Here is an 18,901-nt window from a genome sequence, read left to right as displayed (position 1 = left end):
TGCATGGGAGTTCGCCCAACCAGTCCAGATGTGTTTTGTGGACTTAAAGAAGGCGTTCGACCGTGTCCCTCGGGAGGTCCTGTGGGGGGTGCTTCGGGAGTAAAAGCCTGTACCCATGTATAATACGCCCCCAATTTTTATAATTTTTTTTTTTTTTTTTAAGTCCCAATGATCGTCACACGCAGGGAGGCAATGGGTCCCATTTTTATAGTCTTTGGTATGGTCTTAACTAGGCTGGATGTAATTTTTTTTGTTGGCGTTGATTTCTCTGGCTGCCCGTAAAGGCACCACCGCGATCAGTGCGGACGTGTGAAAAAAGCGTGCGGACATGTGAAAAAGGCGGCTCTGTATGGGAGAGAAGTTGAAGAGGAATAAAAACACCCTTGGAAACCAAAACTTGCCCCTCGTCGTGACTCGGAGCCGCAACAAATGTTTCGGATTTGTGTAGGGTACATTGTGACAGCAAACGAGCAGGTGATCGAGCAAGTGTCTGATACGAGAGCATTGCGTTCGTATGGAGCGTGTTTGAAGTGAACAGCAGAGACGAAAGGAACAAGGCAAAGTGTTGTGAAATAAAATATTACCTGTAATACGCATTTTGTTATTTGCTGATTGAAACTGCTAATAAAACTGTGAATTGAAACTAATAGGAAGAAAACAACTCTCGCTCTTTATATAGCTGACGTGTCTTGCGCATCCGTTCTGCGCATCGGATTCATAGTGCGCATGTGCAGTCATACTGCCTCCGTATGACGTCCGGTCCGCGATGGAGATTAAAAAACAAACAATATTTGACAATTACACACCATCAAGGATTGCATTATACACGGAAAAAAACGGTAACTCTCTAACAAAACCAACAACAGGACTGACCGACAAAGACGTGGAACAAAACGACAGGGTGACATTACCAAAGACAGGAACAGAAACCTGTGTTATTGTCAAATATTGTTTGTTTTTTAATCTCCATTGCGGACTGGACGTCATACGGAGGCAGTATCACTGCGCATGCGCATTATGGATCCGATGCGAATAGTCCTCTTCTCTTCTTGACTGACAATGAATGTTATAGTTTAATACAATCAGCAAATAACAAAATGCGTATTACAGGTAATATTTTATTTCACAACACTTTGCCTTGTTCCTTTCGTGTCTGGTGTTCACTTCAAACACGCTCCATACGAACGCAATGGTCTCGTATCAGACGCTTGCTCGATCACCTGCTCGTTTGCTGTCACAATGTACCCTACACAAATCCGAAACATTTGTTGCGGCTCCGAGTCACAACGAGGGGTAAATTTTGGTTTCCATGGGTGTTTTTATTCCTCTTCAACTTCTCTCCCATACAGAGCCGCCTTTTTCACATGTCCGCACGTCACTTTCCTCTTTTCATTTTAACCTAACTGATCGCGGTGGTGCCTTTACGGGCAGTCGGAGAACTCAACGCCAACAAAAAAAATACATCCAGCCTAGTTAAGACCATACCAAAGACTATAAAAATGGGACCCATTGCCTCCCTGCTTGGCACTCAGCATTAAGGGTTGGAATTGGGGGGTTAGATCACCAAATGATTCCCGAGCGCGGCGCCGCTGCTGCTCACTGCTCCCCTCTCCCCCAGGGCATGGATCAAAATCACACGGGGATGGATCAAATGCAGAGGACAAATTTCACCACACCCAGATGCGTGTGTGACGATCATTGGGACTTTAAAAAAAATAAAATAAAAAAAATAAATTGAGTGCGTATTATACATGGGTACAGGCTTTTTTCCCAGCATCGACATGCCATTTTTAGGGTGCGTATTATACATGGGGGCGCATTATACATGGAATAAAACGGTAAGTGTTTCTCAAATAAAAGGATTTTCAACAGAGTCAAAGGCTTTGTAAAAATCTAGGAAGAGAATAAAGCCATCCTCTTCCACGAAATTGCCGTAGTCTATTTAATCCAAAATAAGCCTGACTAATGAATAACTCTTCCTTTTATAAAGCCTGACTGTGTTGTTATTCTCTCTTTGAGTCTGTTCGCAATTGATCCGGGAAAAAATTGTCTGTATTCAACAATGTGATGGGCCTTAAATTAGCTAACAGGTTCTTATCTTTTCCAGGCTTTGTCATCAAAGTAATTACTGTTTGCTTCCTTGTTGTCACTAATTATTGTCACTAATACATTCATGTAAAGCTTCAAATAAAATGTCCTCAAGTTATCCCAAAAGCGTTTGTAAACGTTCACAGTGAGCCCATCTGATCCTGGAGATTTGTTTAACGACATTCTTCCGAGACTTGCATCCAGTTCCTCGATTTTAGGTTTTGAATCACAGACCTCCATCCATTTTCTATACTGTTTGTCCCCACGGGGGTCGCAGGTGTGCTGGAGCCTATCCCAGCAGTCATCGGGCAGTAGGCGGGGGAGACTGAACTGGTTGCCAGCCAATCGCAGGGCACACAGAGACGAACATTCGCACTCGCACTCATACCTAGGGACAATTTGAAGTGTTTAATCGACCTACCAAGCATGTTTTTGGGATGTGGGAGGAAACCGAAGTGCCCGGAGAAAACCCACACAGGCATGGGGAGAACATGCAAACTCGACACAGGGAGGGCCGGAGTTTCTTGCCATCCACCAGAAAACCACTAATAAAAAAAACCGAATTGCCGGCTTTTTTTCTAAATTGAAAAAATAGGCAGAAATCTTTTCACCGGATTCGATCCACTTTTCCCTCGATCTCACAAAAGCTCACTGTGGCTTATTCAAATAGAAATGGTCACACTTACTTTGTACTGCCATAATTCTACTTTCATCTTCTGAAGTTAAATTAATCTAGCTACAAACAGAATGTAAATCTTGCAATAGTTTTTTTCTTCTTTGTTTTTAAGTGTTAAAATCTTACTGAATTGTATACTTGTTTCTTTAATCCTGAATTTTAGAAATTCCCTTTTAATTTTAATTAATAGGACCAATAATTGTTTTATGTTCTATTTCAGTAATCAGGAGGGTTGACAGTTCGACCCTAGCTCTGTCACAGTCACATGTCGTTGTGTCCTTGGGCAAGACACTTCACACACCTTGCCTCCAGGTTGTCATGGTAAATGAGAAAATGTTCTCAATTGACCTACCTGGTAAAACATTGAATTAAAAAAAAAAAAAATATATATATATATTGTCAGTGCCCAACCAGTCGTCAATTCTGGATTTACATTCAGTTTAAACCATGAGAATTCTCTTATTTCTGAGTCATTTCTCTCTCTATTTAATATATGTCTAGATTATTAATCATAAAATTATTAAATTACCAAATTATATTGGGGTTTCCCAGCTCTCTCGGGCCTAAAACAGACACTTGCCTCCAGCCATCTGCGCGCGACCTCACCCACACTTCTGCATATGACGCGAGCTTTTGTCCGCTCCAATGAGATTCACCTAGGGCTCCCTTCCTCTGCCTGCATGGGTTGCCAATATCTTCTGACTAAATCTGCCCACCTCACAGGACTTCTCATTGTCCAACATGTCATTTTCACAGAAATAAAAAAAAAATAGGCCTATAAGGTGATCAAATATGTCTGCTCAGTCACAGTCCTTTATCAGAATCAGCTTTATTGACCAAGTTTGTGCATGCGAAACAGGGAATTTGACTCCGGTTGATCTCAGCCTCTGTACAACATTTAAGTGACTGACAACATTCAGGTAACTAACAACATTTAAGTGGCGAGAGCAGGATCTTATTGCACAGTGATGTCTCTGAGTCTCTATGAGTGGTGTGAGTTCATCAGAGCGATAGCTCTGGCCATTATAAAGTACAATTTAAAAATAAAAAACCCAAAACTAAAGTATAGGAAAACTTATTTTATTTATAATATTTTACATTTGTGAAGTCAGGTCAGTCAAATCACTCAAAATCCACCGTAGCTAACATACCACTATCTGTACAATAAACACAGTATCAAACTTTCAAATAGACCCTATATTTCACATTCAAATACAGTCATTTCATGTGAATGTACAACAGATCTGGAAAATAACACAAAAATGTGACAACTTAATTTTAGCGTAAAAGCAATGAAATTAATGTGTCTTAAATACAACAGGCATTATTTTAGAAAGTTAAACCTAGCGATCCTTGGGGTTCATTGTGGCAATCTTTTCCTTCTTTAATCCAACACAAACTGTGACAGATGAAATCTAACAAATTGGTATCCATTGGTTGGCAGCAAAGACCAGTCATACATTTCCTTTCAAACAAGTACACAGTAAAGAGTACATTTCAGTCAAATTATAAAATGTGGTGCTTAGTGGTTACAATTATTAAAAATACTATATTTTACTGAAAATATTTTTGGGTGGCAGAGTATCAACAAATAGTGTAAAATGTCACGTGGCTATGAAATTCAAAATGAAACAATGTAACTTGCCTTGGAAATCAGAAAACATACCAGGTAAGTTAAAGATTGGGTGACTGACCTAGGATCATTTACCGTTACTTGACTGTGACTAAAAATATTGGGTTCATAAGAACATTCTTATTGCTAATTCATTTCAATAATGGTAACAACACACTTCTATACATGATCCGATACAACTTTCAAAATAAGACCAAGTGCACATTGTTTCACAAAAACAATACACAACAATCCATATATATATATATACACACACAATGTTCCCTCTAAGCGAACACGCATTGGACGTCCCATTGTACAATTTGCCATCGCGCAAGTATTTTTCTGAGACCGCACTGTCAGAAATGTATGAGAAAGTGTGCGAACACTTGTCACAAGAATTAAGAGATGTAGATGCCATGAGCTTCACAACTATGTAGAGACATGTTTACATTGCTTGATTATTGTATTTGACCAAGTCAGTATTCTCTTGTCCCGATGCTATATTTTATTTTTAATTCCACTCTGCACTTTCAGTTTTTAGAAATAATTTTGAATGTTTTTTTGTGTGTTCAACTAAGCAGAGCTTGTTTTCAGGGAGCACTTCTCATTGCTGCTTAAATGAGAATTTAGAGCAAAGAACTGTGTAGTCATGCCTGATGCCATTGCCTTTAGCCTTTTCTGTTCCACTTGTTAAGTCAACCATAATATCGGATCGGTATCGGGTATCGACCGATACGCAAAGCCACGGCATCGAAACTGAAAAAGTCCGATCGGTGCATCACTAATATATACTAAATTGGTTTTTAGAAATGATTCAAATACAAATAGCTGAACAATAATTACTTGGCAAATCATCCACACCAATCTACCGTAATTTTCGGACTAAAAGTTGCGGTTTTTTTCATAGTTTGGGTGGGAGGGGCGACCTATACTCAGGAGCGACCTATATGTTTTTTTTCCACAAATTTTTACTTGATCATTAACACATCACTTACTTACAAGTATAGTTGACCACTCCACATGTTATTTTTAGTATAGTTGATCACTTCACATGCTTTTATATCTTTATCTTGAACATATTCAAAACATGAAAAATAGAGAAAAAATCAAATAAAGCAATTAACACTTTAAAGCGGCATATCCAAGTCCACTGTCTGCTGTATGCACACTTGCTCCATTTTTGCTTCTCTTATATTTATTATGTTATTTGTTTATTTATTCATCACTCTTATTTATTCATTGTTTGTGCCTTCTTGTTTTTACTTTTTTGTGTTTACTTGTATGCATATTGTGTACTATGTCTTGTCACCGTGGGATAGTGGGAACGTAATTTCGATCTCTTTGTGTGTCTTGGCATATGAAGAAATTGACAAAACTGTTATTTTCAGACGAAACTGGATGAGGCCGCTCTAAATTTCACCGTTGGCCGTGACTCAACTGGGAAGGGCTTAACAAAAATGGCACCAAAAACAAACTCATATTCTGCAGGTTACAAACTTCAAGTTGTAAAATATGCAGCCGAAAACAGTAATCGAGCAGCAGAAAGAAAGTTTGGAGTTAGTGAGAAACTTGTGAGGGATTGGCGAAAATCGGAGCTTCTTCAGAGAGAACAAAGCTCTGCTTGTGATGGACAGCATGAGAGCGCATATCACGCCACAGATAAAAGAGAAATTAAACAGCCTCAATACCTGCCATCATCCCTGGAGGCTGTACTAAAATACTTCAGCCACTTGACGTCTCCGTGAATAGGAGCTTTAAAGCAGTTCTGCGTAACCTGTGGGAGCAGTGGATGGTGGACGGAGAACACAGCTTCACGGCAACCGGGAGAATGCGACGTGCAACACTCCTGGACGTCATTGGATGGATCGACAAAGCGTGGGCTTCGGTTACACCTAAAATCATTCTGTCAGGATTTAGAAAAACGGGAATAATTCCAACGGAAACTGACGAGAAGTCTGACGTCAGCGACTGAGATGACGAAGGGACCCACGTACTACCGGCATCAGTCGCGGCTTTGTTTGAAAGTGACACGAAGGACGAAGAGTTTGAAGGATTTAATAATTAGGAGTGACGCAGAAGGTTTGGAAATAATTGTTATTTTTGTTATAGTTATTTGATATATATATTATTTCGTGTAGCAACTTCTATATGTTTTATCGTTACAGTTCATAGTTGTTGGCTCGTTGAACTCTTGTTTTGTTAAATAAAGGGCCGTTTATCAAACCCACGTCTTCCCTTGTACTTTGTTAACGCTACAATATATTTATATACTACATCTGTGGAATAAAAGGAGTTGCAACTGACCGACGAGGCTGACGTCAGATGCTCACGCGCGGCGTTGTTGACATAAAGGACGAGAAATTTGATCGATGGATTGAATGATTTGGAGTGACACAAATGGTTTGATAATATTGTTTATGTGATAGTTATTTAAAATATAGTTTAGATATCGTTGTATGGGCCTGTGGAATAATTTGAACTGCGGCGCGGCATACGGCATTGTTGACAAAGGACAATCAATGGATTTAATGAATTGGAGTGACACAGATGGTTTTATAAACGTGTTATTTATGGAATAGTTTTTTTAAATAACTCTGAATGTTACGTCAGGCCCGTTCTCAGCTCCTCGTTTGTGTTTGTCACGTTAGCATACCGTATCGTTTAGCCCAGGTATGGGCAAACTACGGCCCGCGGGCCACATCCGGCCCACGGGACCGTTTAATCCGGCCCGCCAACCCTGAATAAATTGTATTATTAAACATTTTTTTGGGTCATTTTGCCTGCAATGACTGCGTTTCCCCAGTAGATGGAGAAGCGCTCGCCTGCCCATTTACTACCGGAAGCCGTGTCAGAAAGCTTGGTGCACACTCAAGTGCGTGTACGTACTCAGTAGTACGGACATGGCGCACTCGCGCTCTATTTGTATCAGTGCCGAATTCAGAGCGTGGGCTGTGACGACAGCATTCTTGTAATTCGCGCGCTGAGCTTTCAGATACAGTTTTACGCTAAAGCCATCCACAAACCTTCCCCTGGAATCCTTCCATTAAAATGAGTCGCTCAAGGAAAAGCAAGGTGGACACTGAGTGCCGAGTGTTTAAAAGAAGAGTGGCCAATTTGGCTCGACGTACGCAACGTGACGTTCAGCCACATGAACATCAACCCGTCACAGATCGAGGTAAACGGACCAACACCTCGGATCTCTCCTAAGAATTGCCACAACAAATTTTACTCCAGACTATGACGCACTAGCAAAAAAGGGAGACCAACACTGTTCCCACTGAAAATGAAGGGGAGGCTCTCAAGTTTGTTGTAAAAAAAATGCATTTAGAATATGATTTTTACAAATAGCAGGGATTGAAACTAGCGACCATTCTCATTTTCAAACAATGAAGGATGCTCAAGGACATTGATGCACCACCTGTTTGCGACTACCGTTTTTTTCCGTGTATAGTGCGCCCCCATGTATAATACGCACCCTAAAAATGGCATGCTGATGCTGGAAAAAAGCCTGTACCCATGTATAATACGCACCCAATTTTTATGAATTTTTTTTTATGAATCTTTTTTTTTTTTTTTTTTAAGTCCCAATGATCGTCACACACGCAGGGAGGCAATGGGTCCCATTTTTATAGTCTTAGGTATGGTTTTAACTAGGCTGGATGTAATTTTTTTTGTTGGCGTTGATTTCTCCGACTGCCCATAAACGCACCACCGCGCTCCGTGCGCGCACGGGAAAGAGGCGTGCGGACGTGAAAAAGGCGGCTCTGTATGGGAGAGACGTTGAAGAGGAATAAAAACACCCTTGGAAACCAAAACTTGGTGATTTCAAGTTTCATTTCGAGGGACATTTGTCACGTCTCGTCCCCAGTTTTGCTATGTGTCTAGGTTGCCATAGTTTCTGTTCGCGTCGCCCCTCTCTTCCTGTGTCACCTCAATCGATGTAACGTGTTTTGTATTTAAGTCCTGTCTGCCCCTCGCTCACCGTCGGATCATTGCATGTGTTACTGTCATGATGTCTGTTTGCTTTCTGTTCCTGTCTTTGGTAATGTCACCCTGTCTTTTTGTTCCACGACTTTGTCGGTCAGTCCTGTTGTTGGTTTTGTTTTCTAAAAAAAAAAAAAAAAAAAAAAAAGAAATTTAAAAAAAAAAATTAAAATGTTTTTGTACCCATGTATAATGCGCACCCCAGATTTTAGGACAATAAATTCGTTAAATTTTGCGCACTATACACGGAAAAAAACGGTAATCTCAACCTGTAAAGTTCTTAAGGCTTACTTTAAGGAAGTGTTTCCCGTTTCCTCACCTCTGTTACCAGGTGTTTGTGAGTTAAAACTCTGCTCTGATTTTCAGATACCCCTCACCGTGTTGCCGTTTTGATTACCATATTTTCCGCACTATTAGGTGCACTTAAAAACTTTCATTTTACTCAAAAAAACAGTGCGCCTTATAATGCAGAGCGCCTTATATGTGGATCAATTGATGAATTTGTTGATCCATACTGGTTGTACACAGTGCTCTGCCAAAATGTTTCAGTACGTTTTAGTACGACTAGTATATTACAAGGTCGCATCGCTTCCCAACATTACGGCAACTGTAGTCAGGGGGCGTCACCGAATAGCTGTTGTACCCGCGAGGCTATTTCATTTCAAAATAGGCTGCTCCGTTAATGTTTCGAGTAAATTTATGGATTGATATGGAAGGGAAACATAGGTAAGCAGTACCAATGTGTTAGATCGAACTTTAGTCAGTTCCGATCATTTTATAGGAGATCGTTTGAGAAACGCGATTGTTTACAGAGGGCTCATAAGTTATTGGCTAGTGGATGCATACCGAAACCCTAGTCAACCTCAGTTTGTTGCAGTATAGCTCCTATTTTATGCGCCTTTTAATCCGGTGCGCCCTATATATGAAATAATTTCTAAAATAAAAAATTCATTGAAGGTGCGCCTTATAATCCAGTGCGCCTTTTGGTGCGAAAAATACGGTACTTTATTTGGACGTATGCCTTCACTGATTCTTCAAGATGATATATTTGGTCAGAATGTTTGCCGTTTGATGTGATCTCATAAAATAAACATCTTTCATTAATCTGACCTGCAGGCACTGAAGTGATGGAGACTGTTATTCATAATAACAGTGTCGTATTTTATGAGAATCACTGAAAGCAGTTTTTTAGTGATTTTTTTTATTTTTTTTTTAATCCATCCATCAATTTTCTGAACCGCTTAGTCCCCACGGGGGTCGCGGGAGCGCTGGAGCCTATCCCAGCCATCATCGGGCAGTAGGCGGGGGACACCCTGAACCGGCTGCCAGCCGATCGCAGGGCACACGGAGACAAACAACCATTCGCACTCGCACTCGCACTCACACCTAGGGACAATTTAGAGTCTTTAATCGGCCTACCAAGCATGTTTCCAAAAACTTTTTTTGAATATCCATGCTTTACTACCTACTAAAGGCCAAAACCTTTTATGCAATGACCTTTACAGGTCGTTTATATTACTTCACACAAACACTACATCCATCTGCTCCTGGTTTGGCCCTCTGGTCCAAATTTAGAACCCAGTTTAGCCCGCAAGTCAAAAAGTTTGCCCACCCCTGGTTTAGCCTGTTGTTGCACGTTCATGTCTGTTCTTGGATTTTGCCGATTAAATTGCCCCCCAATATGCGACTTACCGGTTTTTTTTCCATGTATAATGCGCCCCCATGTATAATACGCACCCTAAAAATGGCATGTTGATGCTGGAAAAAAGCCTGTACCCATGTATAATCCGCACCCAAATTTTGACTCCTACTTAAGTCCGTAAACGTAAAATTATTTCAGAAAAGAGATCATCTTTGGGAACAACCAAATGTTATTCTGCCGGTCAGTATCACTGCGCATGCGCTAGCAAACTCAATAGCGAAGAAATGTTTCGGATTTGTGTCGGGTACACAGGGCCGGTTCTAGGAATGCACATAAGCGGGGGCAGTCAGAAATGTGAATGGGGCATGTTCTTTTTTTATTTACACATTTTTAACACTGCAGTTGTTAGCTGTGTGTCCAGATCTCAACCTGGAGAGGTGGATTGCACTCTGTCAGGCCTCTACACTTAAGACCTGTCCAGCTTGGGTGTCCCACCTGAAGATTAAAGCTTCTGCTGGTATTGCTCTTAGGGTCACTGAGGCACGCAAACCCCCTGACCACAATAAGGTGGCAATCTCTCAGGGGTGGGAACATATAATATGAATGTTATATTAACTATTATTTGAGTTGTCGTTAATCATTAGTTATACCACGGGTCATTACGCCGAGTTTGGTGGAGTTTTTACTGCTTCTTCCAACTCCTACCGCGCTGACTGTAACTTGACACTCTCTGGCTGCGTCTTGCCTCATTTGCATACTCACAGTGATTGGATGTTTACGGAGGGACGCGGAGTCCTGACAGCAGGCTGTGTGAGGACACACACTGCACCGACACGAGAGAAGAGAGGGGGCTGATTAACGTGTGTTTCTATCAGCGGATTTTTCACTTCTAAAAGTTTGATTCGAGGGGGCAGGACATCTGTTTGAGGGGGCGTTGGCCCCTCTTGCCCCTGCGTAGAGCCGGCACTGAGGGTACATTGTGACAGCAAACGAGCAGGTGATCGAGCAAGCGTCTGACACGAGAGCATTGTGTTCGTATGGAGCGTGATTGAAGTGAACAGCAGAGAAGAAAGCGCATCTGTAATGGCGGCCTCCGTATGATAAAAAAAATAATAATAAAAAAAAAATAATGTACCCATGTATAATGCGCACCCCAGATTTTAGGACAATAAATTAGTTACATTTTGCGCATTATACATGGAAAAAAACGGTATACTCCGGAGCGACTTATATATGTTTTTTTTTACTTTTTTGGACATTTTTTGGCTGGTGCGACCTGTACTCTGGAGCGACTTATAGTCCGGAAATTACGGTACTCAAATGTCAAACAAATGTCAAAAGTCCACACTGAGGAAGGTTGCTGGATGAAAACTGTCCTTACGCTGTGTTGTCATGTAAAACTGGCATGAAACAAATATCAGGTGTACATTTCTTAACCTTCAGAAGTCAAAACATCTCATGATGGCATCTTTGTCAAATTTAAAACTGAGGAACGTTTTGGATGACAGAAGGTGCTCCAAGTCTTTTTGATGGACAGTCTGTTGACCATTAAAAGAACTGCATGAAATCCCACCTGTAGAAAGAGACATTCAGCTACAGTACACACCAGTACTACATAGAAGACAAACTCACACCCGAGGGAAGCTTCCGACACGCACGCACGCACTTTTGTGCTGTATACAAATGAATAGTCATTTGTGTACTTATGAAGGTTACAAACTTAAAGCATGTTGGAAAGTTAGTTGAAACATCTTAAGAGAATGTTTGGAGTCCGTGCACATAAAATCATACCTGATGTTTTTTTTAAATCGTCTATGAACTAGCCTGCAAATCTTCCTCATTGAATTGATGAAATCAAACAAATGTGCATGTTGATCACAGAGCTCGACCCCCCCCCCCCTATTGTTAGTTCAAATGCTAACAATGCAACAAGTTGCAAAGCTGCACAAAATATGTTCAAATGATGAGGGGGGGGGGGGGGGGGGGTCTGAAAGTCATTAATAAAAAAGAAACACATGTTTAAGGCAGACACCGTTGGCATAAATACCAATAGAGCTTTTTCTGCCATGTTGGGTCCTGCGATGGACTCTTTGTTCATAGGGGTGTAAATGGCGGGTTTTGTCACGATACAATATCATATCGATAAAGAACTACGATACGATATTTGCCGATATCTTAAAGCCTGCTGCGATTCATTCACGATATAGTGCTCTACGATCGATATATATATTTTTTAAATAAAAAATATAGAACAATATCCTGATTTATAACAATTCATACGCAAAACCAACAAGGTACTGCAAACTCTTTATTTAGGAAATTACGAGAGTATTGTAGTATACAAAGTGCTTACACTGAACTTTGATGTCGTGTTTTTTCTTTAAATGTGCGGCGAGATTTGTGGTCCTTGAATATTTGATCACCGCATGGCAGGATTTACAAACTGCACGTGTCTTGTCCGTTGAGCCATCTTTTCTTTGGAATCCAAAGTGCTTCCAAACGAATGACTTGAAGCCTAAAGGGGAGCAAATTTCCTCGTCTTTTTGGACACTAGCCATAGCACCAGCCCAGGAGCCGCGTACTAGTTGTCGACTCCCCTTTCACGTGCCTGCTCTACTCACAACACAACGCCGCGCGCACTGCTCCCGGAAAGAGGAAGCAAGCAACAATGAACTGGATAATAATATGATCCAATCCAATAACTGGATCAAAATAAAGTCGCGTCTAATGTCCGAGGTCAAACACGGCGATATAAATCGATGTTTACGTTTAGCATCGATGCCAATAAATCGTAGAGCATTATATCGATGAATCGATGTGTATCGATGAATCGTTACACCCCTATTTGTTCACGCCTCAATTATAAAATGACATGTGGCTTGCACCGTAGTAGCTGCATGTCTGACGTTTGTAACAACTCAATCCGCGTCACAATTGCTATAGAATTGAATGAGCTATTATGACTGGAGCCAAGCAAACATTCTAGCTGTTGTGGAGCATTAGCTATAGTCACTTCTTCTTTGTCGTCTTTGCCCGTCTTCGTCGTCTTCTTTTAGGCAGATCAGGCATATCAAGTGCATTTCTGCACTCCACTGTTAAATGACTATCTTAGCTAATGGTCTCGGCAAGATGTCCAGACAACCACACAACATACCTTTCTCAAATCTGTCTTGTAGTCTTCTGGAAATGACCCGTTTATCTTCCTTCTGTATGAATGGTAAATGAAACGACATTTCAGTCAAACGTCTCCATACGATTGCTTAAACATTAGAATTTTTCAAAATACGATGTGAAATTTGATCAAATGTTTGACTCAACATCCGAAGTAATTCCCAACATATGTCATTGCGGTTAGCCCGCTAGACGGCGGCATGTCGGGATGACAACAGCGTCACGTCGGGATGACAACAGCGTCACGTTATCCTATCCCAAGAAGGCTAACGCAAATGGTAGTAGTGGTGAAAAAAAGGTGGTGATGATTTCTTTACAATTAAAAGAAATCATATGAAAACATGAGCGTAGAGTGTGTGTCAGTGATTCTGCGAAACAACATGGCCAGAACATGTCAATAATTTTGACGATCAAGCGACGACGATTAAGCAGAAGGAAGCTCTCAAAGCTGTCAAGCCATCCAAGGGGATCACCATCATCTCTAAACGTCGCAGCCCTACCCTGGAAGAGATTGAACGCCTTTCTTAAAAATATCTGCAGAGCGGTCGAGTGATGGTGAAGAACAAAGTGTGGCAAAGAAAAGAAAGCCTGGACTGAGTGGAAGTGAAGAGGGTGAAGATGAAAGTTAAAATGTAAACGTAAGATACCGTTTTTTTTCCATGTATAATGCGCAAAATTTAACTAATTTATTGTCCTAAAATCTGGGGTGCGCATTATACATGGGTACCAAAAAAAAAAAAAAAAGAACAATTTTTTTAATCCGGATATGATACGGAGTCCGCCATTACAGATGCGCTTTCTTCTCTGCTGTTCACTTCAAATCCGCTCCATACGAACACAATGCTCTCGTATCAGACGCTTGCTCGATCACCTGCTCGTTTGCTGTCACAATGTACCCTACACAAATCCGAAACATTTCTTCGCTATCGAGTTTGCTAGCGCATGCGCAGTGATACTGACCGGCAGAATAACATCCGGTTGTTCCCAAAGATGATCTTTTCTCTGAAATAATTTTAGGTTTACGGACTTAAGTAGGAGTCAAAATTTGGGTGCGTATTATACATGGGTACAGGCTTTTTTCCAGCATCGACATGCCATTTTTAGGGTGCGGATTATAAATGGGGGCGCTTTATACACACAGACAGACAGACAGACAGAAATGTTTATCTATCTATCTATATATATATCTATATATATATAGATATATATATACTGCCTACTGCTCGATGACTGCTGGGATAGGCTCCAGCACGCCCGTCTGTGACCCCCGTGAGGGCAAGCGGTATAGAAAACGGATGGATAGATAGTTTTAAATTAACATTATGTAGTAAGTTGGGTAAAAAAAAACCTGAAAAATAGAAAAAAATATATCAAGTGTAAAAAGAACAAGCTAAATTAGTTTGAAGTTCACATTTTGCAAGTTACAGAACGTATGTATCTCTAAGGTACAGTGATAATAAAACATCCTTTTTTAATTGATTATTTCTTTGTAATTTATCTCTTTTTACATCTCTCTCTCATATAATGCATTTGTTTGATTGCCATGTGTAATTAATTATCTGCAGTATTTATTAGTGTTAATTATTTTGGGCTGTGGAACGAATTAAACAAATTACAGTGTCTTTACTATATTTATGTCTTTATATTGATTTATATTAATATTTGATCGAACATACGACTATTTCAACATACAAAGTAGGTCCCGGAATTCAATTCGGATGTAGAGGCTTGACTAGTTATTAGCAAATAAAAAGTGCAATCAAGATGCAACCAGAGTTAAACAATACATTTCATAAGAAATTGTACAGACGGATAATATTTCGACCTGCTGGCTGCTGAATCCATTTTCATTTAGTCCTTTCTTCAGATAAGATGACTCCTGGGATTTCTTCCCATTGCCTTTTAAGTGTTGGCTCTACACAGAAGGAATAACGTTATGAAGCAAACACAGAGTCAATTAAGTCAAATGATTTGGCCCTACCACTCGTGTGATTGCCACTGAACTTTGACGTGAGGGCGGAAACCCAATTTCACCAAGGGTTAATAGTATGTTATTTGTAGTCAACGGCAGTCATTGTTAATGGTGTACAAATCAAATACACTAATTTAGACAGTATTTTTTTTTTATAAATATACAAACAGCTGAATAACTTTGGAAATTTAAATAGTAGTGTCAAGGTCACTTGTCTTTGCAAACCTGGTTCAGCTCATATTGGCTCAGCTCCTTCTGCTGCTGCTTGTATTTGGTATAGCAATCTCCAGAAAATACTTCAATAGCAGTGATGCGCCGGGATTTGGATCTAAGACAAACAGAGAACGTCAATAACACAATATTGGAAAATACTGATGTATAGATAGAAGTACAGTATATTCCATTGGGTTGATAGTCTTCTGATGGTGGCAAAGAAAGTAGAGCATTAATCTATTCCTTCTGCTGACACAGACATTTTATCTAATATAAGATAATGACCAACTGCAAAAAGGTTTCAGTTGAGACTGATGAGCTGCATTTACCGTGTATTGTCTGAGGTTTTGCCCGGAGTGGTGCCATTGCTTGCAAAGTCGTCATCACTATCTGGAGGCTCGCCTTTCAGCCTGCTAATCCAGTCTTTTAGCGGCCTGCACCAGGGGAGCAGAAATAAATAATCGGTGGTTCACGTCACATCTAAAAAAACAGCTCTTGGGGTAGCTAGAACCAATTGACAAGTCACAATGCTCTGAAATGACATTGCAGAATTGAAAGCCATTATGTCATAGGTGATACTGCATGATGACTCCTTGTGACCTTTTTCAGACACTTGTGACCTTTTTCAGACACTTGTCACACTTATGTCAAACGTAACATCCAAATAAAATAACTTTGCAGGCAGCAACTTCAAACTCAATTGCACAGTAGAGTAACAACCACTCTTTTCTCCACACATACGTTACACTACCTTATGAATGGAATGGCCATGAAAAACCTATTGGGGGCAAGTCCAAGTTTAGACTTTGGGGTCATGTCGTTCCTGTGACATGGTAGCTTTTCAATCGGGAACCACTCGATATTCTAAAATAGAAACCAACTATTATTACATAATCATACATTAAAAAAAAAAAGGAATTCTAAATTTAAAAAATAATTTAAAAAAAATTTCATACCCTGATTTCTTTTCTCGTTTTGGGATAAAACTTTGTATCCTTGGATACTCCTGGTATGATATAGAGCCGCACAAGCTGGTCAGTGATTTTCTGCTCTATGTACATATCTTTGTCAATACAATTCTTAATGTCAAAGCCTGTTTCTTCTAACACCTGTGGAGAGACATACAGCACATACGGTAAGCCATGAAGACATTTTCTTGTGCCTTCAGTTGTTCAGTGGTCGCTTCACAACTCACTTCACGAACGGCACAATCATGAGGCGCTTCATCCTCATTCACTTTCCCTTTGGGAAAGCCCCAGCCTGACTTTGCAAGGTAGCCCTGAACAAGCAATACCTGGGGGAAAAAGTAATGTTTTTATTAGTAATTTATTAGCCAAACAAAAACAACTGAAGTGAAATTAATATTAATTTCTAATATTGCTGAATGAGTAACTGCGAATAAAACTCACACTCTCGAATAACTCATCAAGAATGATTGCGCCATAAGTAGGGACACCCATCTTGTACTCTTTCCACTGTTCGAGGACTTTCTGCACATCTTCTCCATGGGGCAAAAGGAAAGGGCAGTGTTGGAATAGTTTGTTGCTGTCAAGAAAAACTTGTGTTCTAGAAACCAACATTCAAATATTACAAATGCGTGTTTGACTTCACTGTATCCCATTGCACATCATCCAATTGTTGATGAGGCCCATAAGTGTTATGGAGTGTGGGTGAAGAGCATGCAGTGCACTGTAGTCGATTTAATTAATCCAGGGATAACGGCATTTTTTTTCTTTGCTCCAGTGACCAACTGCATGGTTAAATATTTGGACTGAAAGTTGACCAAGAATTTTTGGGGTTGACCACAACCCCAGACCACACATGAATAAGCAGCACAATGTAAACTGATTTAAAAAAAAAAAAAAAAAAGAGGAAAAAACTGATCAAATACATTTATATGTCATTATAGTAATGTCATGAGTGTTATACCTCGCATTACAAAAACTGTTTTATTTAGCAAACAATGGCATTTCAATAAATTTCAAGACTGAGTGCGTGGCAAACTGGCACCTCAAGAGGTGAGGAGAAAATCCCACTGGCAATGTTACTTGAGGAGAAAGGATATCAGCTTTGGCAAAGTCTCTTATCCCACAGTGAGGAGCGGCTGGAGTGTTCGGGATGCAGAAGTCAAGGTAAAACCAGTGTGCCAACTCAATCTGGAAGCACACCCGGATAGCGTTGTCCCTTTCCTCACTGGGAATGTGTAGAATGAATCGACTACAAACACAGGATGAGGAGGAGTATTTAGGGTTATCAGAGTAAAGGGAGCATAATAAATTTGCATGCCATATTTTTAAAGCTACTTTTATTTGTTAGTTTCATGTTAGTCATGTATCATTTTCTTTCCATTCAATGCTGGGCTATCATACGAACACCAAATAAAATTATTTGTGGTTGAAATGTGTAATGTGGGGGAAAGGTTCAAGGGATAGGAATGCTTTTCACTCCACTGTATATGCTACTCATTATCTTGCGTTATAACATAATTAGTATTTGTACAGTTTATTTTTTTTAACGATGGCCATGGCTCATCCAGCTGCTGTGAGATTTCTATTGTATTAGTTTCTGAGAATACCCTTGGCGGGGAAATGCACTCTGCAAAACAAATGCTTCCGGAAAGAAAACAAGACCTACAGAAGCAGCGACGACGTTATTCTTGGTAAATTTCATTCAATTGTGTATATGGAGCCTCAATTGTATATGAATCCAGGTTACTACAACAGTAATCGCGTTACACTGTGCAATCAGGGACAGGTATTCATCTTCTGGCACAAAAGAGACCCAATAAATAAATACAATCCTATCGATATGTGTGTACTATTGTCAAGCGCAGCGTCTGACTCTAGCACTAAAATCGTCAGTAAATGCACTGAATATAGATCAGAAAGCCGAAGTTCGACTTTACGATAGAAAAACAACAACATATCTTTAAAAAGTGTTGGAAACGGGCCTCTATAAAGAAAGCGGAATAGTGTAGACTCGCAAATATTATGTTTATAAAAAATGGTTAACAAACAACATTAAGCATCCGATTACCTGCAGAGGTCGTCCAGTATTCCAGAGGGGATCTCTAATCTTTTTGTTTCCATGTTGGGCGAAAACATTGAGGCTCTAGTGAAAAACGAACTCAAACAAAAGCCATAGGCGGGCCAAACTACATCCACGTGTCTCCACTTACATCCTTAATACCGAAGGAGCCCAAGACCGACTCCACAGTCGAAAAAAACTTGTAAATATTGGCTTAGAACCTCTCAGACGAGGGTCGACGAAGCTACAAAAAAAGGTAGTTATCCATCCAATCAGGAGCTTTCTTGAGTTACTTTATGGAATATGATTGGTTTGTTCTGATGCCAGTCAAAATGCTACAGCGTCATATATCAAGTTTGTAAGACGTTTGTGAAGCGAAATCAAGTTTACGAGAGTGATAAACTCATTCTTTCATTTATTCATCATCCGAACAGTTAAAACTCACGAGGGTCGCGGGCGTGTTGGAGAACCAAAACATTTTCCCAATCTGAAAAAATATTATTCAATTTTTAT

General features: G+C 40.2%; 1 protein-coding gene across 1 annotated transcript; it reads right to left on the bottom strand.

Moving 5' to 3' along the window:
- Positions 1-3,828: 3,828 nt before the first annotated feature.
- Positions 3,829-18,649, bottom strand: dcp2 (decapping mRNA 2). Its single transcript, XM_061293167.1, has 11 exons — positions 18,398-18,649; positions 17,427-17,578; positions 16,771-16,898; positions 16,557-16,655; positions 16,318-16,470; positions 16,113-16,225; positions 15,691-15,795; positions 15,374-15,476; positions 15,002-15,091; positions 13,160-13,211; positions 3,829-11,578 (listed from the first exon to the last, which is right to left on the bottom strand). The coding sequence occupies exons 1-11, from the start codon at positions 18,463-18,465 to the stop codon at positions 11,445-11,447; spliced, it is 1,197 nt and encodes a 398-aa protein (XP_061149151.1). The 5' UTR covers positions 18,466-18,649; the 3' UTR covers positions 3,829-11,444.
- Positions 18,650-18,901: the final 252 nt, after the last annotated feature.

The sequence above is a fragment of the Syngnathus typhle genome, linkage group LG12, assembly GCF_033458585.1.
Source record: "Syngnathus typhle isolate RoL2023-S1 ecotype Sweden linkage group LG12, RoL_Styp_1.0, whole genome shotgun sequence".
Classification (NCBI taxonomy): Eukaryota; Metazoa; Chordata; class Actinopteri; order Syngnathiformes; family Syngnathidae; genus Syngnathus; species Syngnathus typhle.
Note: the sequence above shows the minus strand (reverse complement) of the source record. Positions and strands in the feature narration are given on the sequence as shown.